At 36.4% G+C, this 24,828-nt stretch overlaps 2 protein-coding genes across 4 annotated transcripts in view; both read right to left on the reverse strand.

The window, feature by feature from the left end:
* tub (TUB bipartite transcription factor) overlaps window positions 1–17,399 on the reverse strand; it is a 145,233-nt gene extending 127,834 nt beyond the window's left edge. Inside the window, exons 1-3 of the mRNA XM_067400882.1 lie at window positions 17,174–17,399; window positions 11,449–11,519; window positions 11,039–11,279 (exon numbers count right to left, since the gene is read on the reverse strand). Coding sequence (XP_067256983.1) covers window positions 11,039–11,100 — 62 coding nt within the window. The 5' untranslated portion in view covers window positions 11,101–11,279; window positions 11,449–11,519; window positions 17,174–17,399. The remainder of the gene's footprint in view (window positions 1–11,038; window positions 11,280–11,448; window positions 11,520–17,173) is intronic.
* A 269-nt stretch (window positions 17,400–17,668) lies between these two features.
* Window positions 17,669–24,828, reverse strand: part of rras2 (RAS related 2) — a 52,816-nt gene continuing 45,656 nt past the window's right edge. For 2 of the 3 annotated variants that reach the window (XM_067400885.1, XM_067400883.1), the window contains 2 exons: window positions 23,844–23,962; window positions 20,825–22,083 (listed from right to left, as the gene is read on the reverse strand). In XM_067400885.1, the coding sequence (XP_067256986.1) occupies window positions 21,996–22,083; window positions 23,844–23,962 (207 nt within the window). In that variant the 3' untranslated portion in view covers window positions 20,825–21,995. Of the gene's footprint in view, window positions 20,119–20,824; window positions 22,084–23,843; window positions 23,963–24,828 lie in introns of those variants that run through there. The other variant, XR_010896422.1, reaches the window with a different exon arrangement.

The following is a 24,828-nucleotide window of genomic DNA, read 5'->3' on the forward strand; positions in this document are numbered from 1 at the left end:
CCGTCTCCTACTTGTAGCCCCATTCTGGCCATCCCAGACATGGTTCTCAGAGCCGATTCTTCTTTTGAACTCCCCTCCATGGGAGATCCCGATCAGACAAGACCTGCTGTCTCAGCTTCAGGGCAAGATATGGCATCCTCGTCCCGAGATTGGGAAGCTGTGGGTATGGCCCATCAAAGGCCGCCAGCTTTAATCTCCAGACTTCTTGCTGACATCCAGGAGACCATCACGAGTGTGAGAGCTTTCTCCACAAGAAGGCTGTATTCCTCCAAGTGGAGTGGTTTTTGAGTCTTGGTGTTCAGCTCATGATGTGGATCCAGTCAACTGCCCTGTGGGTTCAGTGCTGGAGTTCCTACAAGAAAAACTTGCCGCAGGGGCAGCTGCAACTACTCAGAGTTATGTCGCAGCCGTAGCAGCTCGAAGGGAGTCCGATGAAATTCCCCTGGGCAAACATAGGTTGGTCTCTGCATTTATGCATGGGGTTTGGCGCCTGAAGCCAGCACGCCCCCCCTGGAATTCCCTCTTGGGATCTGTCAGTCGTCGTGAAGGGATTAATGGAGGCTCCTTTTGAGCCCTTGGAGTCAGCTCCAGAATGGATTCTCACTCTTAAGGTTGCTCTTTTGATGGCTCTAACTTCTTTAATGCGAGTGGGGGATTTGCAAGCTCTCTCTGTTAGCGAGGCATGTATGGACTTTGCCCCTGGTCTAGTTAAGGTAACCTTAAGACCTAGGCCAGGATATGTGCCCAAAGTGCTTGGCGTATCAAAGCAGAGAATTTCTCACTGGGTTACGGAGGCTATTTCGCTGGCATATGAGGTGCGTGGTCTGTCTTCACCTCTCAGCGTTCGGGCACATTCCACCAGAAGTGTGGCTTCCTCTCAAGCTCTTTTTAGAGGGGTCCTCCTGGAGGACCTTTGTGTAGCGGCAGGATGTTCCTCCCCGCACAAGTTTGTTAAATTTTATAGCTTGGATCTCGATATGGCTCCGGGTTCCCAGGTTCTATCTGTTTGAACCGGCCATGGTTGCTATCTGGTTTTTCATTGTGCCAGATACGACAGCGCTTTAGCTTGGCGTGTTTGGTATATCGTTCCCATTGCGTCATAGCTACGCAGCTTTGAGTGAACCTATGAAAGAGAATGTCTCGGGTTACTGGCGTAACCCATGTTCTCTGAATAGGGAACGAGATGCTGCATCCGCTGCCAAACTCCTCGCGCTGCCGACAAATGGACATTTTCGGCAGAGAAATCTGAGGAGCAGATGGCGAGTTCATCAGTATAGGATGGTGACGTAATATACTGATCTGGTGCTCCAGAATCATGTCTTATTATTATCATCAATGCTGAAATTATCTGTGCTGCTTAATATTTTTGTGGAAACCATGATTCAAGTTTTTGTTTTTGTTTATTTTTTTTTTGTCAGGATTCTTTGATGAATTAAAAGTATAGAATGGAAAAGCATTTATTTGTTTTTTTTTTTGTTATAATGTAATGTCACATTTGCTCAATTTAAAGCATCTTTGCTGAATAAAAGTATTAATTTCTTTAAAAAATCTTACAAACCCCAAACTTTTGAATGGTAGTGTATATCAATTATATTGATTTGAACATAGTGCAAAAAAGCAACAGATGTTAAAGGTCTAATATGTAAGAATTTTGCAGTAAAATATCCAAAAACCACAAGGCCAGTGTTATATATTTTGTTCACTTGAGTACTTACAATATCCCAAATGTTTGCAACTATTTGTAAATCGTTAGAAAATTGCAATTTTAGCCAAGGCTCCGGGACGTGTGAGGAGTCGCCTGTCAATTGCGTCATACCCGCGTTACCCTCGGTTTCCGGTTTTATTTTGTAGAAACCATGGAAACACCAAATACGCTTTAACATGTACATGCTTTAATAGACAAGGGAACAACTATTTTGATATATTTATAGACAGAAAAACTAATTATTGTTATATAGCTCAACATGTTTAGTCTTATTGTTTAAATCTAATTTTCACTATTTTGCTAAGTAGCTAACATAGCATAATCAGATGCAGCTTTATTTTTGTAACAGTAATACAGCATTTTCTCAACATACAATACGTTTTAAAATGAACTGCATTCCATTTATCAACACAAGCCATCCAGCATTTATTAATTACATTCTAAAATCGATCTATCTTACTGCAGCACGCGACAAATGTCTCACAGCAGCCACCGAGCGAACGCACAGAATAACGTTATAACATAATTTTCAACATACTAAAATGTATCTAATATGTTAAACAGAGCTGTTACCTCATACTTATGACCGGAAAAGCAAAAGCGACGCTGCTCATGGCATGTGTTGCGCAATCGCTCCAGTGGCCTCGTTCAGCTCCAACAACAATCGGTCCTGCTCTGCTTCATACTACAGTAACGTTAATAATCGCATCCATGAACATGATTCCTGCCCGAGTCCTATCCTGATTATTTTCCACCGGCTGTGAGGTGAAGACGACATGTCCCAAGATTCTGCGCACAAACTTGGCGTCATCAAGCTACGCCTTTGTTTTGAATAGGCCTCTAGTGAACTCTAGCGGACAGAAAATGTTACATATTGCAAAATAATATTTTCTTTCTAGTTTTTATATAATCTTTCAAAAACACAATGATAAAATGTACACTAAATCATTAAGTGATAAAGCTGTCAGTATGTTAATAAAAATAAGCAATTGTAGAAATGTGAATTATTTGAATGGTGATCTAATAAAATATCCAGGCATGACGGTTGTTATCATAAGACCATTAGCCAAGACATGAGCCCAATCCATAATGTATCTTTAAGTTGCAGTAAATGGGAGGTTTAGATTCAGTCACTGGTAAATGATTATCACCAAGGCTTGACAGTAACTTTTTTGCTCCCCAGCCACTGTGGCCGACTCAGTATTGGCCGACACTGTTCACGTGAGCAGCACAATGCATGTGTGTGATGCTGACGCAGGAGCTGGCCAATAATGAGCCGGCATTCTGACATAAACTTGGAAGCGTTGAACTACGTTCACTGCATCAATTGTGTACAAGTCTGACAGGGTAGAGAAGAAATTGTTGAAAAAAAATGTTATTTGTGGAGGGGTTTTCATGCACAAAAAGTATTCTTGTCGCTTCATAACATTAAGGTTGATCTTAACAATGTGTTTAATACCTTTCTGGACCTTGAATGATGGTTATTATGTTGCTTTCTATGGGGGATCAAAAAAAACCTTGGATTTCATCAAAAAATATCTTGTGTTCCGAAGATGAACGAAGGTCTCACAGATGTGGAACGACATGATGGTGAGTAATTAAAGACAAAGTTCATTTTTGGGTGAACTATCCCTTTAATATTATCTCATTTTTTGGCAGCAGGTATATAGGCTGCTATCACTTGAAGACCTGACATACTGATCCATTATACTGTTATACATGAGGTTTCTTTCTCAACTGTGTACATTCACTTAAAACATAAATGACTGTGTTTACATGGATACTTGCCAAGACAGACATTTTGACATTATTTTGTGTGTATTTGACTGTTTACGTAAGTACAATAAGCAGCGAAGGAGTATAATACGTGCAATCCTATGCCAAAATTCAAGTCCTGTAACACCAACAACATTCATCCGGAGCAAATCAAACGCATTAGTGTGGGGAGGTGGGTTTATGCATCAACTAGCTGTCAGAGAGATGAGAGAGTGGGAAAGCACAGCTAGTATAGTGTTGTAGTGATTTTTACTTTGTCCATCAAAGGACACAAAGTAAAATAGGGATTGGTACTCAAGTCACCGCTGACATTGTGATTTTTGGACACACGTGTCTTAAGGTGTGGTTATGAGTACATCAGATAACCACTCCCCCCCCTTTCCCTAGTTCAGGGCACCAGTCAGGGTCTTTCACTCCCAACAGGGGCTTTCATTCATTTAGAATTAATGTAAAGTGGTCAGCTGATTTATTTGAAAGATTGGTGATATTGCTAACTTGTAGAACCTTTTCTGTATTATCAGCACAAGGAAGACACAAGTGTAATAAAATAAATTTTATTAACAAAAAGATAAACAAGAATAACTAACACAACTACTAAATGAATACCATGAATGATAAAGGAATAAAGTGCATAAGATACATAGAATACAAGTGATTAAGTTGAGTGTGGCTACGGAAGAGTTACGTTATCTTAGGGAAAGATAAACTGTTTCTCTGAAAATAATAAGGTGGAGAACCTTATTATGCACCAAACAAATAAACGAAAGATTATTTGTTATTAACTAACATCAGCTATATTACATCTAATGGAAATTAGGAAATTATATACACTGATAAAATACAACAATGCCAAGGTCTCTGGAAAGAGGTTTGGTTAAGTGATATTTACGTTCCACTTGGTCGAGTCCGATGATGGTGACGTCTTCCACTGTTTGTGCTGGGTGACAGTGCAGTAGGGAGAGGAGCCAGAATCTGTTTCAACAGTCTTGAACACGAAGCTCTGTGGGATGCTGATCTCCTGGAGCACCAAAGGGTCCTAAAATCTGGAACACGCAGATGAGGCCCTGGTGTAGGTGCAGAAGGTCCTTAACAATCTGGAACACGCAGACGAAGGTACCTTAAAGTGAAGGTTTGCTCTCCTGAGCTTAACCTTGTTGCGGATGTCGTCACTGTTTCGCTGGATGGAAACTTTGAACGTAGTGTTGGTTAACGTCTCTTTCCTCAAAAGCTGGAGGCTTAGAACATGGTCGTCTCTGTTGTTGTCTCTTCTGGATGGACCAGAGGCTCAGAACGGTATATCTGTTAATGTCTCACTCCTTACAGAGTTAAGACCCAGAACCGTGTATCTGTTGTGTCTCAGCTTCGCAAGCTGGGACTCAGAACAATATCTGTTATGTCTCACCCGATGGGAGACTCAGAACGCTATATCTGTTACGTCTTCCCCCTTTCAAGGGCAGACTCAGAACAAGGAGTGTCGGTAGAAAGGGTACCTTTATCCCTTTCCGATGAGGAGGAGATTGCATTTTGGCGCTTCTCCATTTGAGTGCTGTGATTGGCTGCTGGCATCAGAGGGGACACACACAGTGTGGCCCACCCTTCTCTCCCCTGTGGAACTCATTTGCATAAAGCACAAAGTTGGAAGTCTTTACAGTGTCTTTAAAGTTTACCAATGCATTTCTCACTTTCCAAACCACCACCAGAATACCTTTGGCAATATTCTAAACAAATAGAGACTAAACATGATGGAAAAAGATTGAAATGTCATTCAATTGTACATTAACAGCTGTATTTGTATCAGATGGCTGTCACTAAGAATACTTATTTCTGTGAATAAGTGTGAAATGGATGTGTAGTTTGCATCAGTTCTAAGGTTTTCAAACATAGTTTTGAATGGATTTGGATGGATCTTTGTGATCTTTCTTTGTTTCACCCATTTCTGCTAAGGTCCCAAGGAATTTTTATGGCAGTCTCTGGCCAACTTTAGGAAGTAGTGTTTAGATGGGTGAAGGGTAATAACTGCCTGTGGACCAATGAGAAGTCTTGTCCTTCCCAGGCTTGGTACAAGAGGTCTTCTTCTTACCCTCTAAGAGAGGTCTGGATGTTGTCCTTACATCTTTATCTGATGGCGTTGGACAGTTTGTTTGTGTTAGTCCACCGAGATCCAATCAAAATGTAGCAAACCTTTGTCCACTGTTACAGAGAGAGAGAGAGGCCCGGCCATAAACTGGGCCCTAGAATGTGCTGTTCACTACAGTGTATATTTTCTGTGTAAAATAGCATTTCAGATATTCCTGTATCAATGTGTATAGAAATATTGATATGTTTGACAACATTGGACTTACTTTATTATTTCAGATGCCTTTTTAAAAGGTTACAATTGAAAAATGTATATATTATATCAAATTCACACGCATTTGGTGGGTTGGCAGTAATGTCAAGCCCTTGTTACCAAAGAAACCAGTCTCAAATGTTTCCTATAGGCTGAGTCTATGTCAGTAGTCACATCTCCAGGGGCCAACCCTGAGGGTCAAGGACAACACTTATGTATTGTATGAGACAAAACAACAGACTTGCACCCACACATACACACACAGTAATGTGCTCTTCTTGCAGTAGGTCAGAGTTGCATTGTGAGCAGAATCAACAAAAATCCTTATAAATCTACTCCCCTGTGCCAGACTAAGGTCTCTAAGCTCCAAAAAGTCGATATGAGGCAAGCACACTTATTTACTTAGCCTCACATAAATTGCTCTATTTAGATGTCTGTCTGCAGAGGTTGACCAGCATGGACATCCTCTGATTAACCTGATGAAGATCAAAAACTTGGTCATTAAAAAAGGTATTTGTTCAGGGATTGACACAATGTTTAACCACAAGGAACATTTTCTATCATGTTGTTAGCAGACATGTCAAACAGCAACAATCAGAAAGCACATCATTCTTTGACTGTGACGATTACCTCAGCAGGCACCAATAACCAATAATCAATGTGATTGTAGTGCCATCAGTGCAACCCATTTTTTTGATTAAGTGGGCCTTGGGCTACTAAATATCTCACTCAACCAACAAGGGGGTTAAAAAAAAAGGATAGTTATTATCACTTTCTCAGTCCCCACTTGTGAATGCCAGAACTACACCATTATGATGAAAATCATGTTTCCCAATTGACGGTTATTCAAAGGTAGGCCATTCATGAATTCTGACAAAATACACTGCTGGTCAAAAGTTTAGAATTACTACGATGTTTTTAATTTTTTTTTTTTTAAATAAAAAAAACTGCATTTATCTGATCAAAAAATACAGTATAAACATAATATAATATATAATTACAAATTTCACAATATTACTGTTTTTACTTTACGTTTTGATCAAATGCAGCCTTGGTGAACATAAGAAACTTCTTTCAAAACCATAAAAAAAAATCATAATTATCAAAATTATTCCAAAAATCATAATATTTCCAAAATCATATTCATAATTATTCCAAACTTCTGACATGTAGTCTATATTTTTCTCAGAATTAGTATTTTATTAAATTATTGTAGATGTTTTACCAGTGACAGGTTTCTAAGAAGACTCCTAAAAGTGTGAAATCTTATCTGAAACCTTTGATGAGGTGATGAGTTCCAAAAAGTTCCAAAGATGGAAGCCTCCAGGTCACGTACACCTTGGGCTTCATGCACAAGTCAACCAACTTCCACTGAGTGAAAATGTTAACGAATAGCGCTCTCTCCAGGTAACATAGACCTTCTCTGTGGTGAGAAAATTGAAACATTTGCCCCCAAGCAATCTCAAGAATCTTACTGGCTCACACAAATTAATCATCTGCCTTATAGAGAGAGTGTGGTTTTACATAAAAGTCATGCAGTGGTTCCAATTATCTGTTAGAAGAACAACACAGTAGATGTTTTGTGTAATTCACTAAGTGATTCAACCCCTATTGGAATTCAGTCTGTATGCTGCAGTGAATGATTTGAAACGGATGTGTCTCCTACCAATCCTCCAAGCTCCTCCAAGCGCCTTAACAACTGTTGCTGTCTGACATTTTCTTAGATGAGCTAAGATAAGACCATGGTGGAACTGCATATTTGAATAGTTTTAAACTAAAAAAAAAAAATATATATATATATATATATATAGTACAATAGTGTTTGGTATAAGCAGTATTTCTTTCCCTCATTCTACATTGTTATCTAAAGCAAAAATTATTAAAATATCTTTTGTTAACTGAAATAAAGCAGAAATACAACAATATAAATATTAGATTAAAAGCTTAAACATTTAAATTAGAAACGTTAGCAACTAAATCAAGCGTAGGTTTAGTTCTGGCAGGTCATGTCAGTCAAACTCGCATCAGCTGACTCTTAGCTGATCCACATCTACCTATAGGAATATAATGCCTGTCACAGCATACCTATATAGGATCCATTCAGTATTAGCAGCTTTAAGAATAATATCCAATCAATCTTTATCACTTAATGAGCACTAAAATCACTCTTTGAGAATGTACCACCTTCTTTTAAATAAAAATTTAATTTTGCGACCATTAAAAAAGTATTTTTTATAAAATATAAATTGTAGTGAATGTAATCCAGACATACTAAATATGTCAAATATGTTGTCATTTCCATGTGATTTACAGTTTCACTGCCATTCACAACTCCTCTCCCATGGCCTCATGGGATAGTAAAGGGTTCATTTTTCAGCTACTATGGTGGGGAAGTATTCGGATGCAGCCAGTGTTCTCAAGTTCAGTCCTATGGGATGTTCTGTAAAGCTAGTCGAAATTAGCAACAGTGAGCAAGCAGGGTGTGCTTAGCAAAGGGTCAATTCTGTGCATTGATTGCATGCTCCTATGACTATTGTGGTAAGGGGGAAAAAAATAGCAGGAATAAAATATCATCATGTCTGCCTAACAGCCATTGCGAAGCATCTTATTAGCTTCCTAATGAGAACACTTGACATTTATTTGGATAATTGGAGCAGACTCCCCTCTCTTTGACAGAAATATAAAAATGCTTAACTATGTCTATTGAAGTTCTCCTGTGCCGAAAACAATCTGCGCCAAACACCTTGGCTGTCACAGTGGTGTTAATGGGGACACAGGATTCTTGATTAGACTGTCTGAGAGCAGCTCCAGACCTGATGAGGAAGGCTGGCAATTGAAATGCCTGTGTGAGCTGTGCACTGTAATCAGCACCAGTTCTATTAAATCCCAAACTATCTAAAGGCATCATTCTGGAACTGATAATGGCAGGTAGAGACTGAATTAAATAGGCGAGTTATGTTCTTACTGCATTGCTAGTTGAAAGGATTACAATCAGTTGAACAAAACATTGTACTGCTTTGTTTTAATTACAGCACAACTTTGTATTCGCTGCATATCATGCAGATGGAACTATGATCTGGTATGTTGCCTACTCTAGCCTAATGTGCTGACAAGGTATTGTCTCTTTCATCCATTCATCAGAGACGGTGCTCAGTGATGGATAGTATTCCCTTTGTTTGTAAGAGAAGCACCAGCTGTTCTCTGAAGCTCTGTCTTTGCCATAGGAACACTTCCTCCATTTACCTATGTGCCCTATCACCCACATGCATCCGCAGACAATGAACTAGCCAAAAGGGTCTTGGAGGAGAGGGACGGAAGGTCAGATGCTGCGTCCGAAAAATCGCATACTTTCAAAGTATATACCCCTCAACTTCTGATGAAGAGTTTTTTTTTTTTTTTTTGGTATGCAGGTATGTATTTTTAAGTACAATCCCAGACTTTCTACATCTGGCTTATGCTGGGTACACACCACAAGATAATCGGGCTGATTTTGGGACGATTTCTCCCCTTCCGACAATCCTAGGTAATATCCCGATTATCTTGATGGTTCTACAGATTATGTTATCAGATTTTTCTGTGGTGTGAGGTGTGTAAAGAGTGACTGAATAAGCTCAGAAGAACGTCGGAGCCACCCCGATTGCGAATCGTAAATGTTCAACATGGATCAGCTTGTGGATTTGTGGAAACAGTAAGAGTGTTTATACAACATCTCCAGTAAAACATACCAAAATCATTCCAAACACTATCAGTGCAATTTCTTCCTGCCTATCGTCCATCGTGTTTATTAGTCTTGATAGATTTTGCGAGATTATATATATATATATATATATATATATATATATATAAAATCACATTCAAAACATAATTTAGTATGTTTATTAATCCATTTCCCCCATGGGGACTGCTGGCTGGTCCCCACAATGTAGGTGATTTCAGGTTTTACTATCCTTGTGGGGACCACAATGTAATATAAACCTGTACACACATATATACGGTCACCGAGATTTTGCCAAGACAGACATGTTCCTGGATCAACATATTTGTTGATCCTGGAACAACATTCCTGTCTGAAAATTTAGTCTTAACCCTAATCCTACCCATAACTTATCCCTAAAATCAGATGGGAAAGATAGCTGAATAACATTGATGTAGAAGCATCTAACCCTGGTTGCAAGCCTAAACTTGACATAAACGTTAAACTTGTCCCTCAAATCTGATTGGTTGATTGGAATGTTGATCAACAAAGATGTTGATCAAGGAACATTTCATACTCTGTAAAATCACATTCACCCATATACTGTAAAAAATTAATGTGATTTTAACTGTAAAATATTGTAAAATGCAACGGAAAAAAAACGTTAGTAGGTTAACACTAAGTTCCCGTACTATACACATAAAATATTATATAATTATATATATATATATATATATATATATATATATATATATATATATATATATATATATATATATATATATAAATATTCAGGCACAGAATGAGCTTCATATGCTATCCCTGCCATGAAAAAATGCAACAAAGCCTCAGACTATAGAGGATCTTTCTGTAGTTCCTCTGGGGAGCAGTGAGAGAGAGAGCAGTCATAGCATACCAATCACATCCTGGGATTTGACTGAAATTGTGTCACCTAGCCTACTGCAGACATGAATACCAGTATCTTCCTCTGGTTCATAGGCAGAGGCACTGAGGCAGATATCATGATGCCCTCAGAGAACTGATGCTGACAGTGGAGCTGAGAAGATGCTGAAGCTAGACTAATAAATACAGGAGGGATGCACTGGAATAGAGCCGTGACGTTTGGCTCACCAAAAGCAATGCTGATACGCAGTAACTGTTATTTTAAAACAAAAATGACCATTATGTTTGGTTGTGAGGTGTTCAACCGAAGACCTGTTCAATTCTACATTCAATTCTACTCGCTGTTACAAGCGCCTTTGTGAACAGGAAAATAGAAATACACCATCAGGTTTGCAAAATATAATTAATTTCCACCAAAAAAAGCCATTTGTTGTTTTTCCTCGGACGAATTACTAACTTTATACACAACTTCGGTCGTTAAAATCAGCGTCTTCTCTCACCGTCATGAACTGCTGGGCTGGTATGTTCGCTCGCATTTCTCGTCGCGTTTACTTTGATCATACAAATTATTTAACACGTACATACAAAACATGATTTTTACGGTCTGTTTACAGGCTGACGGCGTGCTTACCTGTCATAACTCCATCGACTGTATGACATGCTCTTGTTGTTGCTCAGTCCGTCCATGGCCATCTGCGGACAACAAATGCTCGATTATACAGCGACGCCGAGCCGTATAATATTGTTGGCGTCTTGTGTTAAATCCTCCGTCTTCGCTACAGTGAACGTCTTCAGATGTTTCTAGTGGGGAGCTGGAAGCCTTAGAAAGCCGTTTGGTTGAGGGGTTTAAAATAGGTGGACTGAACCACTGTCTGTGAGAGGGGAAATGTCAGTTGTTAAACCATGAGCTCACACGTTTAAATTAAGATCATTTTCTTGAAATAAATATCACAGTTATCTGCTTTTGTTGCCAGAGTTATAGTGGGAACCTCCCGTTTTTTCACATATATATTTTTTTAATATTAGAAGCAGCTAAATTACCTCTCTATTGTAGGGTAGAAGGTGAAGGGTAATATTGCTTCGAGACTGACAAACTGGGTGAATATGCCTCCCTTAAGAAAAATGAGCATTAGTGATAACATGTTTAGCATGTGCATATGAATATGATTATGAAAATGAAGCACAGCCTCTGACACAAAGGCCTCATGGTTAAACTGATACCAGATTTAAAAAAAAATCTATATAGGCTACTAGGCCTACTACAAAACTATTTATAATTTAAATTAGTTATTTTTTAAAAGGTATCAATGTAAAATAGCTACATAACACTTTACAATTGTCTCATTTGGTAACATTATTTAATGCAAATGAGTAATATGTTTTAATGTTAGTTCACAGTGCATAAATGGTAACGGATACAACTTTTGATCTTAAAAATGTAGTAGTAAATGTTGAAATTAACAAAAACTAAGATTATAAAATCCTGTATAAGTATTGTTTATTCTTAGTTCAACTACTGTAGTTAACTCAAGTCAAATATTTTATGTAAAATTATGCATGAATTAAGCGATGAGAATACATTTTGTGCGCAAAAACAAAACAAAAATAACAACTTTATTCAACAATCTGAACTGTTGTCATACGCAGTTGACGTAGTGAACATAGTTCAGCGCTTCCTTGTTTACATCCGAACTCCGGCTCAGTATTGGCCAACACTGTTCACATGATCAGCACAACGCATGCGTGTGATGCTGACGCAGGAACCAGCCAATACTGAGTCTGTTTCTTACGTAGAATAGGGAAGTGCTGAACAGCATTCACTACCCCAACTGCATATGACAACAGTTCAAATTGTTAAATAAAGTTGTTATTTTTGTTTTGTTTTTGCGCACAAAATGTATTCTCATAGCTTCATAACATTAAGTTTGAACCACTATAGTCAGGGATGGACAGTATTTATGATACATGTATTTCAAATACGTATTTCAAATATGAAATAGGTAATTTTGTAATTTGTATTTGATAGGATTGATGAAAATGGCTTCATATTTTGTATCAAAATACTTAAATTGATCCATAAGGCAGAAGGTGGTCAAGGTAAGAATTTTTATTTGCTTAAAAATTGCTATGATTTTTAAGTAAATGTTCTTACTACACTATATGTGTACGTGTCCTCTATACTTCTATGGCTCTCAATAGATTCAGTGGTTGGAGTTGGGTTAATATTCCTTGACAAGATATGTTGCTACTTTCTGATTATGTTTCTGGCTACATTTAAAATCAAAACATATTGATCATTTAATAATTGTTGAAATGCTAAAATGTTTGTTTTCAACTTCCAAATAAGTGTCCAGTGATTGATAAATAAATATTTGATTGCTGAATATTGTACCCTAATTGAAGTAGCTGTTTAGTAGCATCATGATTTTGCATACCATTGCATTAATAACTGCCTGACACATAATATTTATGATTAACAATCAAATGATTAATTAGTTAGAAACTAGTTGCTATGAATACAGGAGCCATCAGTTGTCTTCTCATGAATGACTTGTTTGTCACTGAGTCAGTGTTGTGGATGCAAAGTAGGCCCTTCGTTATCAAATACCAAGTAACTAAATTAGGATACAATTACGAGTCATTTGCAAATTATTAAACAAAATGTTGGTACTTTAAAACGAACCTTCACCTGGGAGATCACAGGGATATGTGAATATTTGATCTGTTAACTGGTGGCATATGTCAGATTTGTTGCATGACTCAGGCAGAGAAAAGGCTGAGTCAGTGTAATGGTGAAGGGATAGATCAAGTAGGCCAATTGATGGAATGTTTGCGAAAAGATCATGCTCCCTTGTAAAAGTATTTTTTAGTATTTTTAAAATACAGAAATACAGTAGTTTATTTTGATACATGGTGTGGCTGCTGTAATTTGTAACTTATTTTTGATACACTTAAAATCAAGGTAAATATTTTATTTTAAAATACATTTTGATGTATCTTTGGCCAACCCTGACTGTAGTCACATTGACTGTTTTAATGAGGCCTTTACTATCTTTATGGACCTCAAAAGGTGCAATGACATTGCTGCCTATGTGTGCTTCAGAAACCCTCGGATTTCTGCAAAAATATCTTAATTTGTGTTCTGAAGGTCTTTAAGAGTTTGGGACGACATGAGGGTGATACTTAATGGCAGAAATTTCATTTTTGGGTGAACTAACCCTTTAAAAACTGTTCTAATGGAATTAGTAATATATAGTCGAACCAAAATTTACTCAGACACCTTGAACATTCCATTCATTATTACAGTTTATTCACCATAGTTAAAAAAAAAAAAATGGTAATAAAATATGACAAGATCACAAAGTTAAATTGTGTCAGAAAAAATTAATCTTAATTATGTCAGATAACACTTAAACAAAACTGGTCAAAGTGTCTGAATAATTTTTGGTTACAAAAATGTATCAATTTTACTGGTAGTCCACTGTATGAAGAATTTTTGAGTATAATATGTCACAGTTTACTTTATTTTGCTATCCTCACTTACATAAATGAACTATAGTGTCCTGACCTGAACCCACTAGTGAAAAAAATAATAAAAAATAAAAATTATATCTAGTGTCTGAATAATTTTTGGTTTGACTGTATTAAATGGTGTTATTTTCAAGATGCTTGCAGTAGTTCTGTGCCTTTTGCACCAACATGTGTTGAAATGCAAATGAACATCTATTAATAGAGAAAAAGAGCGCGTAATGGGGATCAGTTAATGGTTTGCCTATGTGAGTTCTGCACTCAGTTCACAGCATGAATGGACTAAAAAGGCGGGAGGTCTGGAGAGTTCAACTGTCATTGAGTAAACAAAGAGACTAATTATGTGGGCAAAATCACTTAACCAAAAAATACTGACTTAACCAAAAAAATCAGAGAAATATTAATAAATATCATGATGCATCCAAGCTTCATAATGGCAGTAAGCGAGGATCAACAAGTATGAGTTGAAGAAAGTGCCTCCATCCCCATCCATCCATCATAAACATGTACTCCACACGGCTCTGGGGGGTTAATTCGATTCGATAACTATTCACATGCTTTCAATTTGATTCAATTGCCTGCTGAAGCGAAGTGATGCGTTTGTGATAAAGAAATCCATATTTAACAAGTTCTGAAGTAAAATATCTAGCTTCTGCCAGACCGCCTTCTGTATTCAAATTACGAAAAAAAAAAAAAAAATGAACCAGCATCGTGTCATTTAAGTTTTTTCCTTAAGTTGAATAGGAAAGGCATGGGACGTAGCATAAGTTTTTTGAACTGCGAGAGTTTTACACTTCGTAAGTTGAATACGGAAGGTGGTCTGACAGAAGCTAGATATTTTACTTCATAACTTGTTAAATATGGATATCTTTTTTTACACAAACACATTGCTTCGCTTCAGAAGGCCTTTATTAACCCCCCGGAGCCCTGTGGAGTACGTTTATGATGGATGGAGATGGAGGCACTTTCTTCAGCTCATACTCATTGATCTCGCTTACTGCCATTATTAAGCTTGGATGTGTCAGGATATTTATTAATATTTCTCCGACTGTGTTCATCAGAAAGAATAAAGTCATATACACCTAGGATGGCTTGAGGTTGAGTAAAGCTTGGGGTAATTTTCATTTGAAAGTGAACTAATCCTTTAAAAGGTGTGAAGAAAGAGCTTTGGTTCTATAAATAATATATGCAAAGAAAACAAGATATGTATTTAGTAGGGCTGGGTATTGACACAATGTTCACGATTCGATTCGATATTGATTATTTTGGATGTAGTAGCTATTTCAGTAACTGTACATGGCAAATTTTCCAGAGGAAAAAAAAAATCTCTTAACTAATGCTGTAAACTACACATGGGAGTCAGTTGGTACTGCTGTAATAATATTGAAGGTTACATTAACTTATTTATATACAAACACTTAAATTACACTCAATGATGTTTTATTATAAATAAAGTTTAGAATTACATAATTATATGTCTATTCCAGTTCGGGTTTTTTTTTTTTTTGTTTTTTTGTTTTTTAAATATAAACATTTAAATCGTGGCTGTCATAACTGATTTATTCAAACATGCATTAAATATTGAACATTAAAAATTATAATGAATATGTAATGGTGCATAGCTATATTTATCAGAATGTTGCTTTCTAGAGCACTTTTCCACCTGACTAATGAGTTTATGGTCACTGAATAGGCCTATGTTTTTCTGAGGTAAACGTGACGTTACGTGACATTGTTTACTAGCCGTCTTTCTGAGGTTGAAACACTGATTGAGCGATTACACGAGACATGATACGGATTTCGGTAAGTTGCACTGTATATATTAACATACCTTCAGATGTTTAGTCGTGTTTATTTCACGCTGTAACTGGTATTAAAGCGGAGGAGAGGATGTTCACATGCGCTTCGTGCTGCTGCTTCTCTTTAAAGCGATCTGTCACGCCACATTAAACAGCGCCAAAACGGTATTTAGATTGTTTGTATCTCATAATAAGATGAACATCATTTGAAATCTGAGACTTTGCTTCATATCAAAAGTAACAAAGCACAAAGATTATTGCGATTTATTGGATGGGAGGCGCTACATATTCTGCTCATTCATCAACTGAAAACAGACTAGATTAATCTATTCTTGGGATTTAAGAATCGATATCGTTTCGTAAAAATGAGAATCGATTAAAATCGAGAAATCGATTTTTTTTTTTTACCCAGCCCTAGTATTCAGTATGCAAATAAATCCAAGAAAAAAGTCCAAGTCCAATTCCAATGCAGTATGCAAATGTTACATTGATGTCACCACTGTTGATTAAATTGGTAAAAAATAAATAAAATAAAATTAGAAATCACTTTTAGTCATAAAAAAGGCCCTGAAAAAAAGCCCATAACATTCTGTCAATGTAAGTCAATATAATGTAAGATTTTCAAACTTTTGCATTTATTAAATAATGTTAATAAAGACCAAAAATAGGTAGCACACCTAAGACTGAAATTATACATACAAAGTCTGAATAGAAATTAAGACATCTTACAGAGTTAATAATAAAAATAATAAGAATAATAATAATCTTTCACTTGATTTAACATGGTTTGGTTGTCAGTATCTTGTCCTATAGTGACAGTTTGCATGTAAAGAGCATTCGTCTTTTTAATGTAGCCACTCTCAGGTTTTAAAAATGTTGCTGTTCACACTGGACTTAATCATTTATTCATCAAAACATAAATCTGACTTTTGTCAGGAAATGATCTCTTTATGCATCAAGTTGGACTAAATAACCACACATGATAAACTAAATGGTGTGAAGGATAAAAACTGAAAGATTTAGGAAAGGGTAAAATATGATACCCAATGATTCATAGGTCCCACTTTTGCAGTGACTCTTTATACTCAGCCAGATATCACAGACATAGGCAGTATTTGATGTCTAAATGAGGCCGCTATCACCAGAGTGAAACTCACATCTCTGATTGTCCACACATGCACTATTAGGCAAGCCGAGCTTCAAACGTACTGTATTTTTGCAAGCCCAGTGACATTAAGCTATCAGTCCACCCATTCATGACTCAGATATGCTCAAAGAACACAAAGCTGTCTCCCAAACAACAGCACTAGAAACTAGCCAGTCTAAGGCACATTCTGACCCTGTAAGAACATCAACACTTTTGTTGAATACTCAGTCAGGGTGACAGGATTGTTGACAAGTGTTTTAAGCTGCCATTCCAGACCAGACAAACTACTTACCTGATTGGCTCATTGATGCTCATTTTCAAATTCCCTATAATAAGCCTTCATTGCCAAGAGGTGTTGGTGACTATTAAAGCCCACTTGCCATGTGCATGCATGTTGTCACCCGTGGCGATGCTGACAAGTATACACAGCACTCACCCACACACTGTAAATGGCATAACAAAGATACAAAAGTGAGAATACATTTATGTAAATCCCATTTTGAAGACTTCCACATTTGTCAAATGAGGTTAAACATTTCATGCATTATTCATTTTAAGATTTAAAAACATTTAAGTCTTCCTGCACTAAGAAAATTCAATCAATCAAAAATCATTCAATCAAAATAATAATAATAATAATAATTGACAGAATAATTGACTCCGGTCCATTGAATTATTAGAAAATAATGCACACCCGAGGTGTAACGCATTACCACCTCAGGTGTGCATTATATTATATAACAATTTAATGGACTGGAGTCAATTATTCTGCATAAGCTGCTAGCACATTAGCATTCTGATTGCTGAGCATTAAATGCTCTTTGAAAAGCTAAAATGGTAATGTAGGGTAAATTAAATAAATCCCAACTAATTAAACATTATCAAGTCTCCCCCATTTCACATAAAATATTTACTATTAACATTTTTACTATCCCCATCAAGTCCTAAAGCATGCTGGGAACTGCAGTTTCAGTAGTCAAGTGCAAAAAAAAAAGTACTTGATTGCTTCACATTCACCCTACATAATTTAACATTTTAAGAGAATTACATTAATCAAAAGCAAAGAAATCAAGAATTTTATTGTGTAGATCACAAATATGATTGAGTAAATCAGACAATCTGTGTTTTCCCACTTTGTCAGGATGTAAACACTCAAAGTGTTTGTTCTTCAAAGTCTCTAAAAATAAAAAAGTCTTTGTCAAATGTTAAAATGAGTATGATGGGAAAATTAATTTGACTGAAACAGACCAAACCAATGGATGACATAATAGTTCAGAATTGCATGGCTATAAATGTTGTACATACTATAATATGTTAATGTAATGCTGTTCAGTAATACAATTTTTAGAAGAAAAGGTTCTATATAAAACCTTAAAGGGTTCTGACTGACACTTCAGAACCTTTTAAAGGTTCCTATCATGGAATCAGTTTATGGATTTAGTGTTAATTAGCCTGACTAATTTTTAATTCAGTTATTATTTTGATTAAATTTTATGAATTAAACGGCTTGTAAACACTGCATCACGAGAAAAGAAAAATTAAATAACCTGGTAAAGATTAAAGTATTACGCAATCATTTAAGACATTTCTTGGGCATAAAGTTTTCTTTAAAACTTCAAGAACCCTAATAAACCTTTTAAATTTTCCCTAAGAGTGTAGGGTGGCATCATAAAGCTTCACTAGTGGCAAAACCATCCTGGGCGGTGTTTCCTAAAATCATCGCAACCTAAGTAGATCATAGGAAATATTTGCACCGATGGCCTCTACAATCTACGTTTTTGGGAAACTCAGCATTAGCCATTCAAAGCCTTTCTCAGAGTAAGCATTAATAGTGAGTGTACATTTAGAATTGATAGTAAACTGTCACATACAGCAACAACCCATATAGCTGTCACCGCACTGATTTAATTCCATTACTTTAATTGTATAACTGTCATGACATGAGCGAACAACAACAGAAGCCGATCCTCATAATACAGAGTGTGCTGCTCCAAGATATGACACCCTTCTCCTTCACAATGTTACCTAATACTCACAGAAGAATACACAGCAGGCTCAATAACAATCAAAACAAGCTTGTGACATAAGTTGTCATACAGCTCATTATACTGTCATATACACTGCCCAAGAAAAGCACAGAAGTTTTGCAAATCACAGGGGACATACTTAAGGTCAGCAAGATAACAATCTACTTGTCACATAGTGGCACTTGTTATTCAATGTCAATTTAAAGAACGAGAGCTATAATTTTGTGCAACACGTTGTACCGTTTCCTCAGTAAGGAAAAGCAAAAATAATATCTCACAGATAAATCATAGATTTTATTATAGCACCAGAGGCTATACAGGGGGAGGGAAAGATGTGACAAATAAAACACAGTATGGGTTAGGTGTACACAGACTCTGGGAAGAGGAAGAGTCATGCACTTGTGTTCTTACTAGCTTTCGTGTTGATCCATTTTGCTGATAACTGGTATAACGGACAAGGTTTTGGGAAGGATATGAACCTGAGTCATCACAAAAGGGCATCGCCTTGAAGCATTGGCCCAGTGATCACTGATGAAGTTGCACTGCGTTTTAGGCTATGAGGTGGACGACTATTTGGGTGGGTTATCTGCTTCAGTCCACCAAAAGCAGGAAAGGACCACAGTTCAACATACATTGGCCTTTTTGCAGTTAAAAACAAAAACAAGATAATTAAATACTCCTCTTTACATATACACATTTGTGCCGCGAGAGCGTTTTCACTTACAAACATATAAAAATACTCATTAACTAGTCTGATAAGAAAATAATGTATAAAAGTATATAGTAAAAACATTTAATCATGTCCATTCAGAAGATCACTTCCATCTTTTTTCTTATATTACATGATGACAAAACACAAGAACTAAAACAGTTTGTATCCCTCATACAGAAATGCACGCTGGAAAAAAAAGGAAGACGAAAATAAAACTTGACATGATGCAATAGTGATATGAACCCTTGGAGTATGAAGCCAGCAAGCAAATTATCACCTGTCAGATGAGAAATACCAGATTTAAATGTGAATGTCACAGGGACACCAAACCATATTAAAAAAAAAAAAAAAACAGTCTTGAGGGAATGTGGATGTCTGCTGTATGATATAAAAAATTGATTTTCTCTGATCATATACATTAAAACATGCCTGTGATGTCAGCAGTTCAACTGTCCCCTTGAGTCTTCACACTGTTTCAGTCACTTAAATGTTTCCAAACTGATAAAAAAGAAAGACAAAATCAGTTTAAAAGTGAATTGAAATGCAAGGCCAGAAAAATACACAATTATTTCAGAGACTACTTCTCTGTGTCATCGAACTTTGTGGGGTACCTAGTAGAGAACAGACAACCTATTGTGCACTGAGTGAGGGGACATCATCAGCACACGGTGAAAACACTGTAAATGGTGCAACCTGAGTCTGAAGATAGTCTGTAGAAATCTGAGCTGAGAGTCAAGAAGGCTTCAACAATCTGGCTACATGAAGAATACATTTGACAATATAGATAGTTCAACCAAAGATGAAAATTCCCTTGTCCTTCCAAATCTGTATAGCTTATTTTCTTCTTCAAAACACAAAAGGAGATATTTTTAAAAATGTTTTAACTGTTTTTCTCAAAATAATAAAAATCATAACTGTTTTTGTCCAAATAATGAAAATCAGTGGGGCCTAAAACACCAGTGACTTTTATTCCAGCAAATACACTTCTAATATTTATGGCTGTCTTCATTTATTTGCTTTCAAGCATTAAATTGGATTATACTTTTCGGGTAAAAAATTTGGAAATTCGTTATATTATATATATATATATATATATATATATATATATATATATATATATATATATATATATATATATATATATATATATATATATATATATATAAAGAAACATCAAAAAATCAGATCTCTATTCATTGTATGAAAAAAAAAAATATATTGTGTTCTGAAGACAAAAACTTTTGGGCCTGGTTTCACAAACGGGGCTTAGATTTAGCCAGGATTAGACCTTAGTTCAATTAAGACATTTAAGTAGCTTTTATATAAATGTGCCTTAGAAAAAGAAAGAAAAAAAAAACATTACTGGTGTGCATCTTCAGACAAAACAATGGCACTGACATATTTTAAGATATGTCAGTGCAAGTTGATTTCAGTTCAGACAGCTCAAACATGCATTTTAGTCTGGGACTAAGCTTAAGCTTTGTCTGTGAAACTGGGGGTTGGTTTGTAACAGCTTTGGAAGACATGAGGGTGAGTAAATTAATTTTAATTTTTAGGAGAATTATCCCTTCAGAAGAATCAAATCCATACATATGCCAAGAAGTCTTACAATGCAAAAAAAAAAAAAAAGAAAAAAAAAAAAAGACATCTCGACCAAACAAGAAGTTGGGAATCTGACTTCACTGCTGACAAAATTGGCATGTTAAAGGCTATGTACATATCTGCGAGTACATTAATGTTTTAATTCATGTCAAAACAAGCTGCTCAACCTCACACAGGGTACTCTGCGACAGAGTTTTGTCATCATAAAGGTGGCCTCAACTCACACAAATCTTCACTTATGTACAATCGCTGCTTAGCACATGGAAGTAAAAACAGATATGGCACGACACACACACACAAAGCTTCAGAACATCATCTCACTCTAGATCAGCGACTAAACGTTGTCTGCAATCCCAATGGTGTTTTGTTTAGTCTTTTGATCTCAGCAAAAGTACAAATGTCACAAGGCAAGAGAAAAAAATCCTTCAAAATACAAAAAAAGGAATTGTGTGTGTGTGTTTTATAGCAATTTGTAAGAAGCGATGTTTAGTGTTGGGGGCACAATTACCATATTCTAGGTCACACTGATGTCAGTACTCTAGTTGAAGGTAGAATGGTGAGTTCAGTCAAGATTTTGTCAGTTTGGTTCTTCTAGTAGTGAAGTCCTAGAGGCACAAATGCCCCTGATAAGGCTATGAGAGATACTGCTGTTTTGAAGACATGCACATGTAGAAAGGCAGCGAGTTCATCCGCACAGGACGTGATGTCAGAAGGCAGGGTGGGGGCAGGGACTGGTGACAGCAGCTGGGTGAGTGGCGGCAGTGAGAGGCCAATTAGACAATCACACAATGGCAGCCGCTCTTATCCTTCTCTTTGCGCGTGGGCTCCGGCGAGGGTGGGCACTCTTGCTCCTGGAACTTCCTGTGAGAGGATGTAACAATCAGCCAATCATGTCTTACTCACTGTCCAAATCTTTGAGCTCAAATTAAGATCTGCTATCTGAGACACTGACTTCTGATAGAATTTATTTCAATTTCCTTATTCATTGTTAACTTAAAACTAATTTTCAGGAATTTAAATAAAGCTGAAATAAAGTAAAATGTACAAATAAAAACTCAATTAAAGGGATAGTTCAACCCAAAATAAAAATTATCCCATGATTTACTCACACTCAAGCCATCCTAGGTGTATATGGCTATCTTCTTTCAGACGAACACAATCAGAGATATTTTTAAAAATATCCTTGGTCCTCCAAGGTTTATAATGGTTGTGAATTGGCCACCTTTTAAAGTAAAAAATAATGCATCCGTCCATAAAAAAAAGTAATCCATACATCTCCAGTTGGTTAATAAAGGCCCAATAAAGGCCTTCTGAAGCGAAGTAAGTAAGAAAAATATCCATATTTAAAACTTTATAAATTCAAATAACTAACTTCCAGCGGATAACCGTACACAGAATGTGCAAGTCGATTTGCGGCGGAAGAGTATCCTTTGACCCGATGCACAAAGTAATGGCGAACGCAGAGGATAGAGCAAAACAAATCAACGGTCACGGATTATAAGTCTAAAACGGTCATTTTTAAAGAGAAATTTCGGAGGATTTCGATATAAGAGAAGAGGAGCTTAAATCATACAGCGTCATACATCGCGTCAGAATTTTACTCATTTGACGCAAGTTGACTTGTGCATTCCGCGTACGGTTGTCCGCCAGAAGCTAGATATTTGAATTTATAAAATTTGAAATATGGATATTTTTCTTCAGAAAGCCTTTATTAACCCACTGGAGTCGTATGGATTACTTTTTTTTACTGATGGATGCATTATTTTTGGCCACCCATTCACAACCATTATAAACCTTGGAGGACTAAGGATATTTTTTTAATATATCTCTGATTGTGTTCGTCTGAAAGAAGATAGTCATATACACCTAGGATGACTTGAAGGTGAGTAAATCATAGGATAATTTTAATTTTTGGGTGAACTATCCCTTTAAGCACTAAAAAAATAAAAATTAATTAAAGCTAAATAGAAATGTAAAAAAAAATTACAAGCACCAAAATTAAAATGAACTGAACATATAAAAATAAAAGCTAATTCAACACTATAATAGTAAATAATACTAAAATAACACTGCATTGAAAATATTTGAGCCACACACATATTATCTGTTACCTGTGGCTATGTTCAAAAAACTACTAATATAGTAATTATTCAGTATGCAAGTATATAATGCTCAGTATGCAGATGTTGTTTAATATGGAATACGAAGATGTTTTGTATAAAAGAGCACACTGTGCAAAACATTTTATTCCAATGTAATATGCCTGATTTTGTCTTCCATTTCTAGTATGACACATAAATTAAAGTATCAGTAGTGATCTCTTTATTAACTATCTGATTGGACTGTCAAATTGAAAGACATTTTTACCCATAAAATTATATATACACACACAAATATATTTCTGAGGTGACAACTAAACATCGCTTGCTGTATTAAATATAAAACATAATGAGGTCATGTTACAACACTGTAGCATAATACTGTTTGAAATGTTTACCGATTTACATACTTTTTTTTTTTTTTTTTTAACACAGTATGAAGTATGCTAGTATTCCATTCTGACCACAGCCTGCTGTATGAATGCTGCCATCTGGTGGTTCCACACTGTATGACAGACTCACCTTATGACTCGGACCAGCTCGTGGAAAGCCTGGTCTACATTCATACGGATCTTAGCTGAGGCCTCCATGTATGTGACTTTGAGTTGTCGGGCAAGCTGCTGGCCCTCCTCCTGGGTCACCTGAAAAATTAACAATCCTCAATTAAAATACAACTAGGCACTTAATGTTTTTAAACACTATTGCATAAGAAAAAACAATTTTTGCTTTTGGCTTGATGTTAATAAAACAGTACCTGTTATAAGATACTGATTAAAACAGTACTTATCAATTTCCATTAATAAAGTGAAGGCAATTGCAGTTAAAGGGATAGTTCACCCAAAAATGAAAATTTGATGTTTATCTGCTTACCCCCAGGGCATCAAAGACTTTTTTTCTTCAGTAGAACACAAATGATGATTTTTAACTCCAACTGTTGCGGTCTGTCAGTCATATAATGCACGTCAATGGGAACTATCAATAAGAGTCAAAAAAACACAACAGACAAATCCAAATTAAAACCTGCAACTCGTGATGACACATTGATGTCCTAAGACACGAAACGATCTGTTTGTGCGAGAAACCGAACAGTATTTGTATCATTTTTTTACCCCTAATACACCACTATGCATTCAGCATTCGGTTAGTGAGGTCTGATCGCGCTCTGACAATGGAAGTGATCTCTCGTGCTTATACTTCAATGAGTGCGAGACATCACTGCTGTTGTCAGAGCCCACTAAGCGAATACTGAATGCAGTTGGACATAATGGTGTTTTAGAGGTAAAAAATAATATAAAATACTGTTCGTTTTCTCGCACAAACCAATCGTTTCGTGTCTTAGGACATCAATGTGTCGTCACGAGACACAGGGTTTTATTTGGATTTGTCTATGCAAGGTTTTTCGACTCTTATTGATAGAGTTCCCATTGACATGCTTTATTTGACTGACAGACGGCAGCGGTTGGAGTTAAAAATCATAATTTTTGTTCTACTGAAGAAACAAAGTCAC

Source organism: Chanodichthys erythropterus, chromosome 11, assembly GCF_024489055.1.
Source record: "Chanodichthys erythropterus isolate Z2021 chromosome 11, ASM2448905v1, whole genome shotgun sequence".
In the NCBI taxonomy this organism is placed as follows: domain Eukaryota; kingdom Metazoa; phylum Chordata; class Actinopteri; order Cypriniformes; family Xenocyprididae; genus Chanodichthys; species Chanodichthys erythropterus.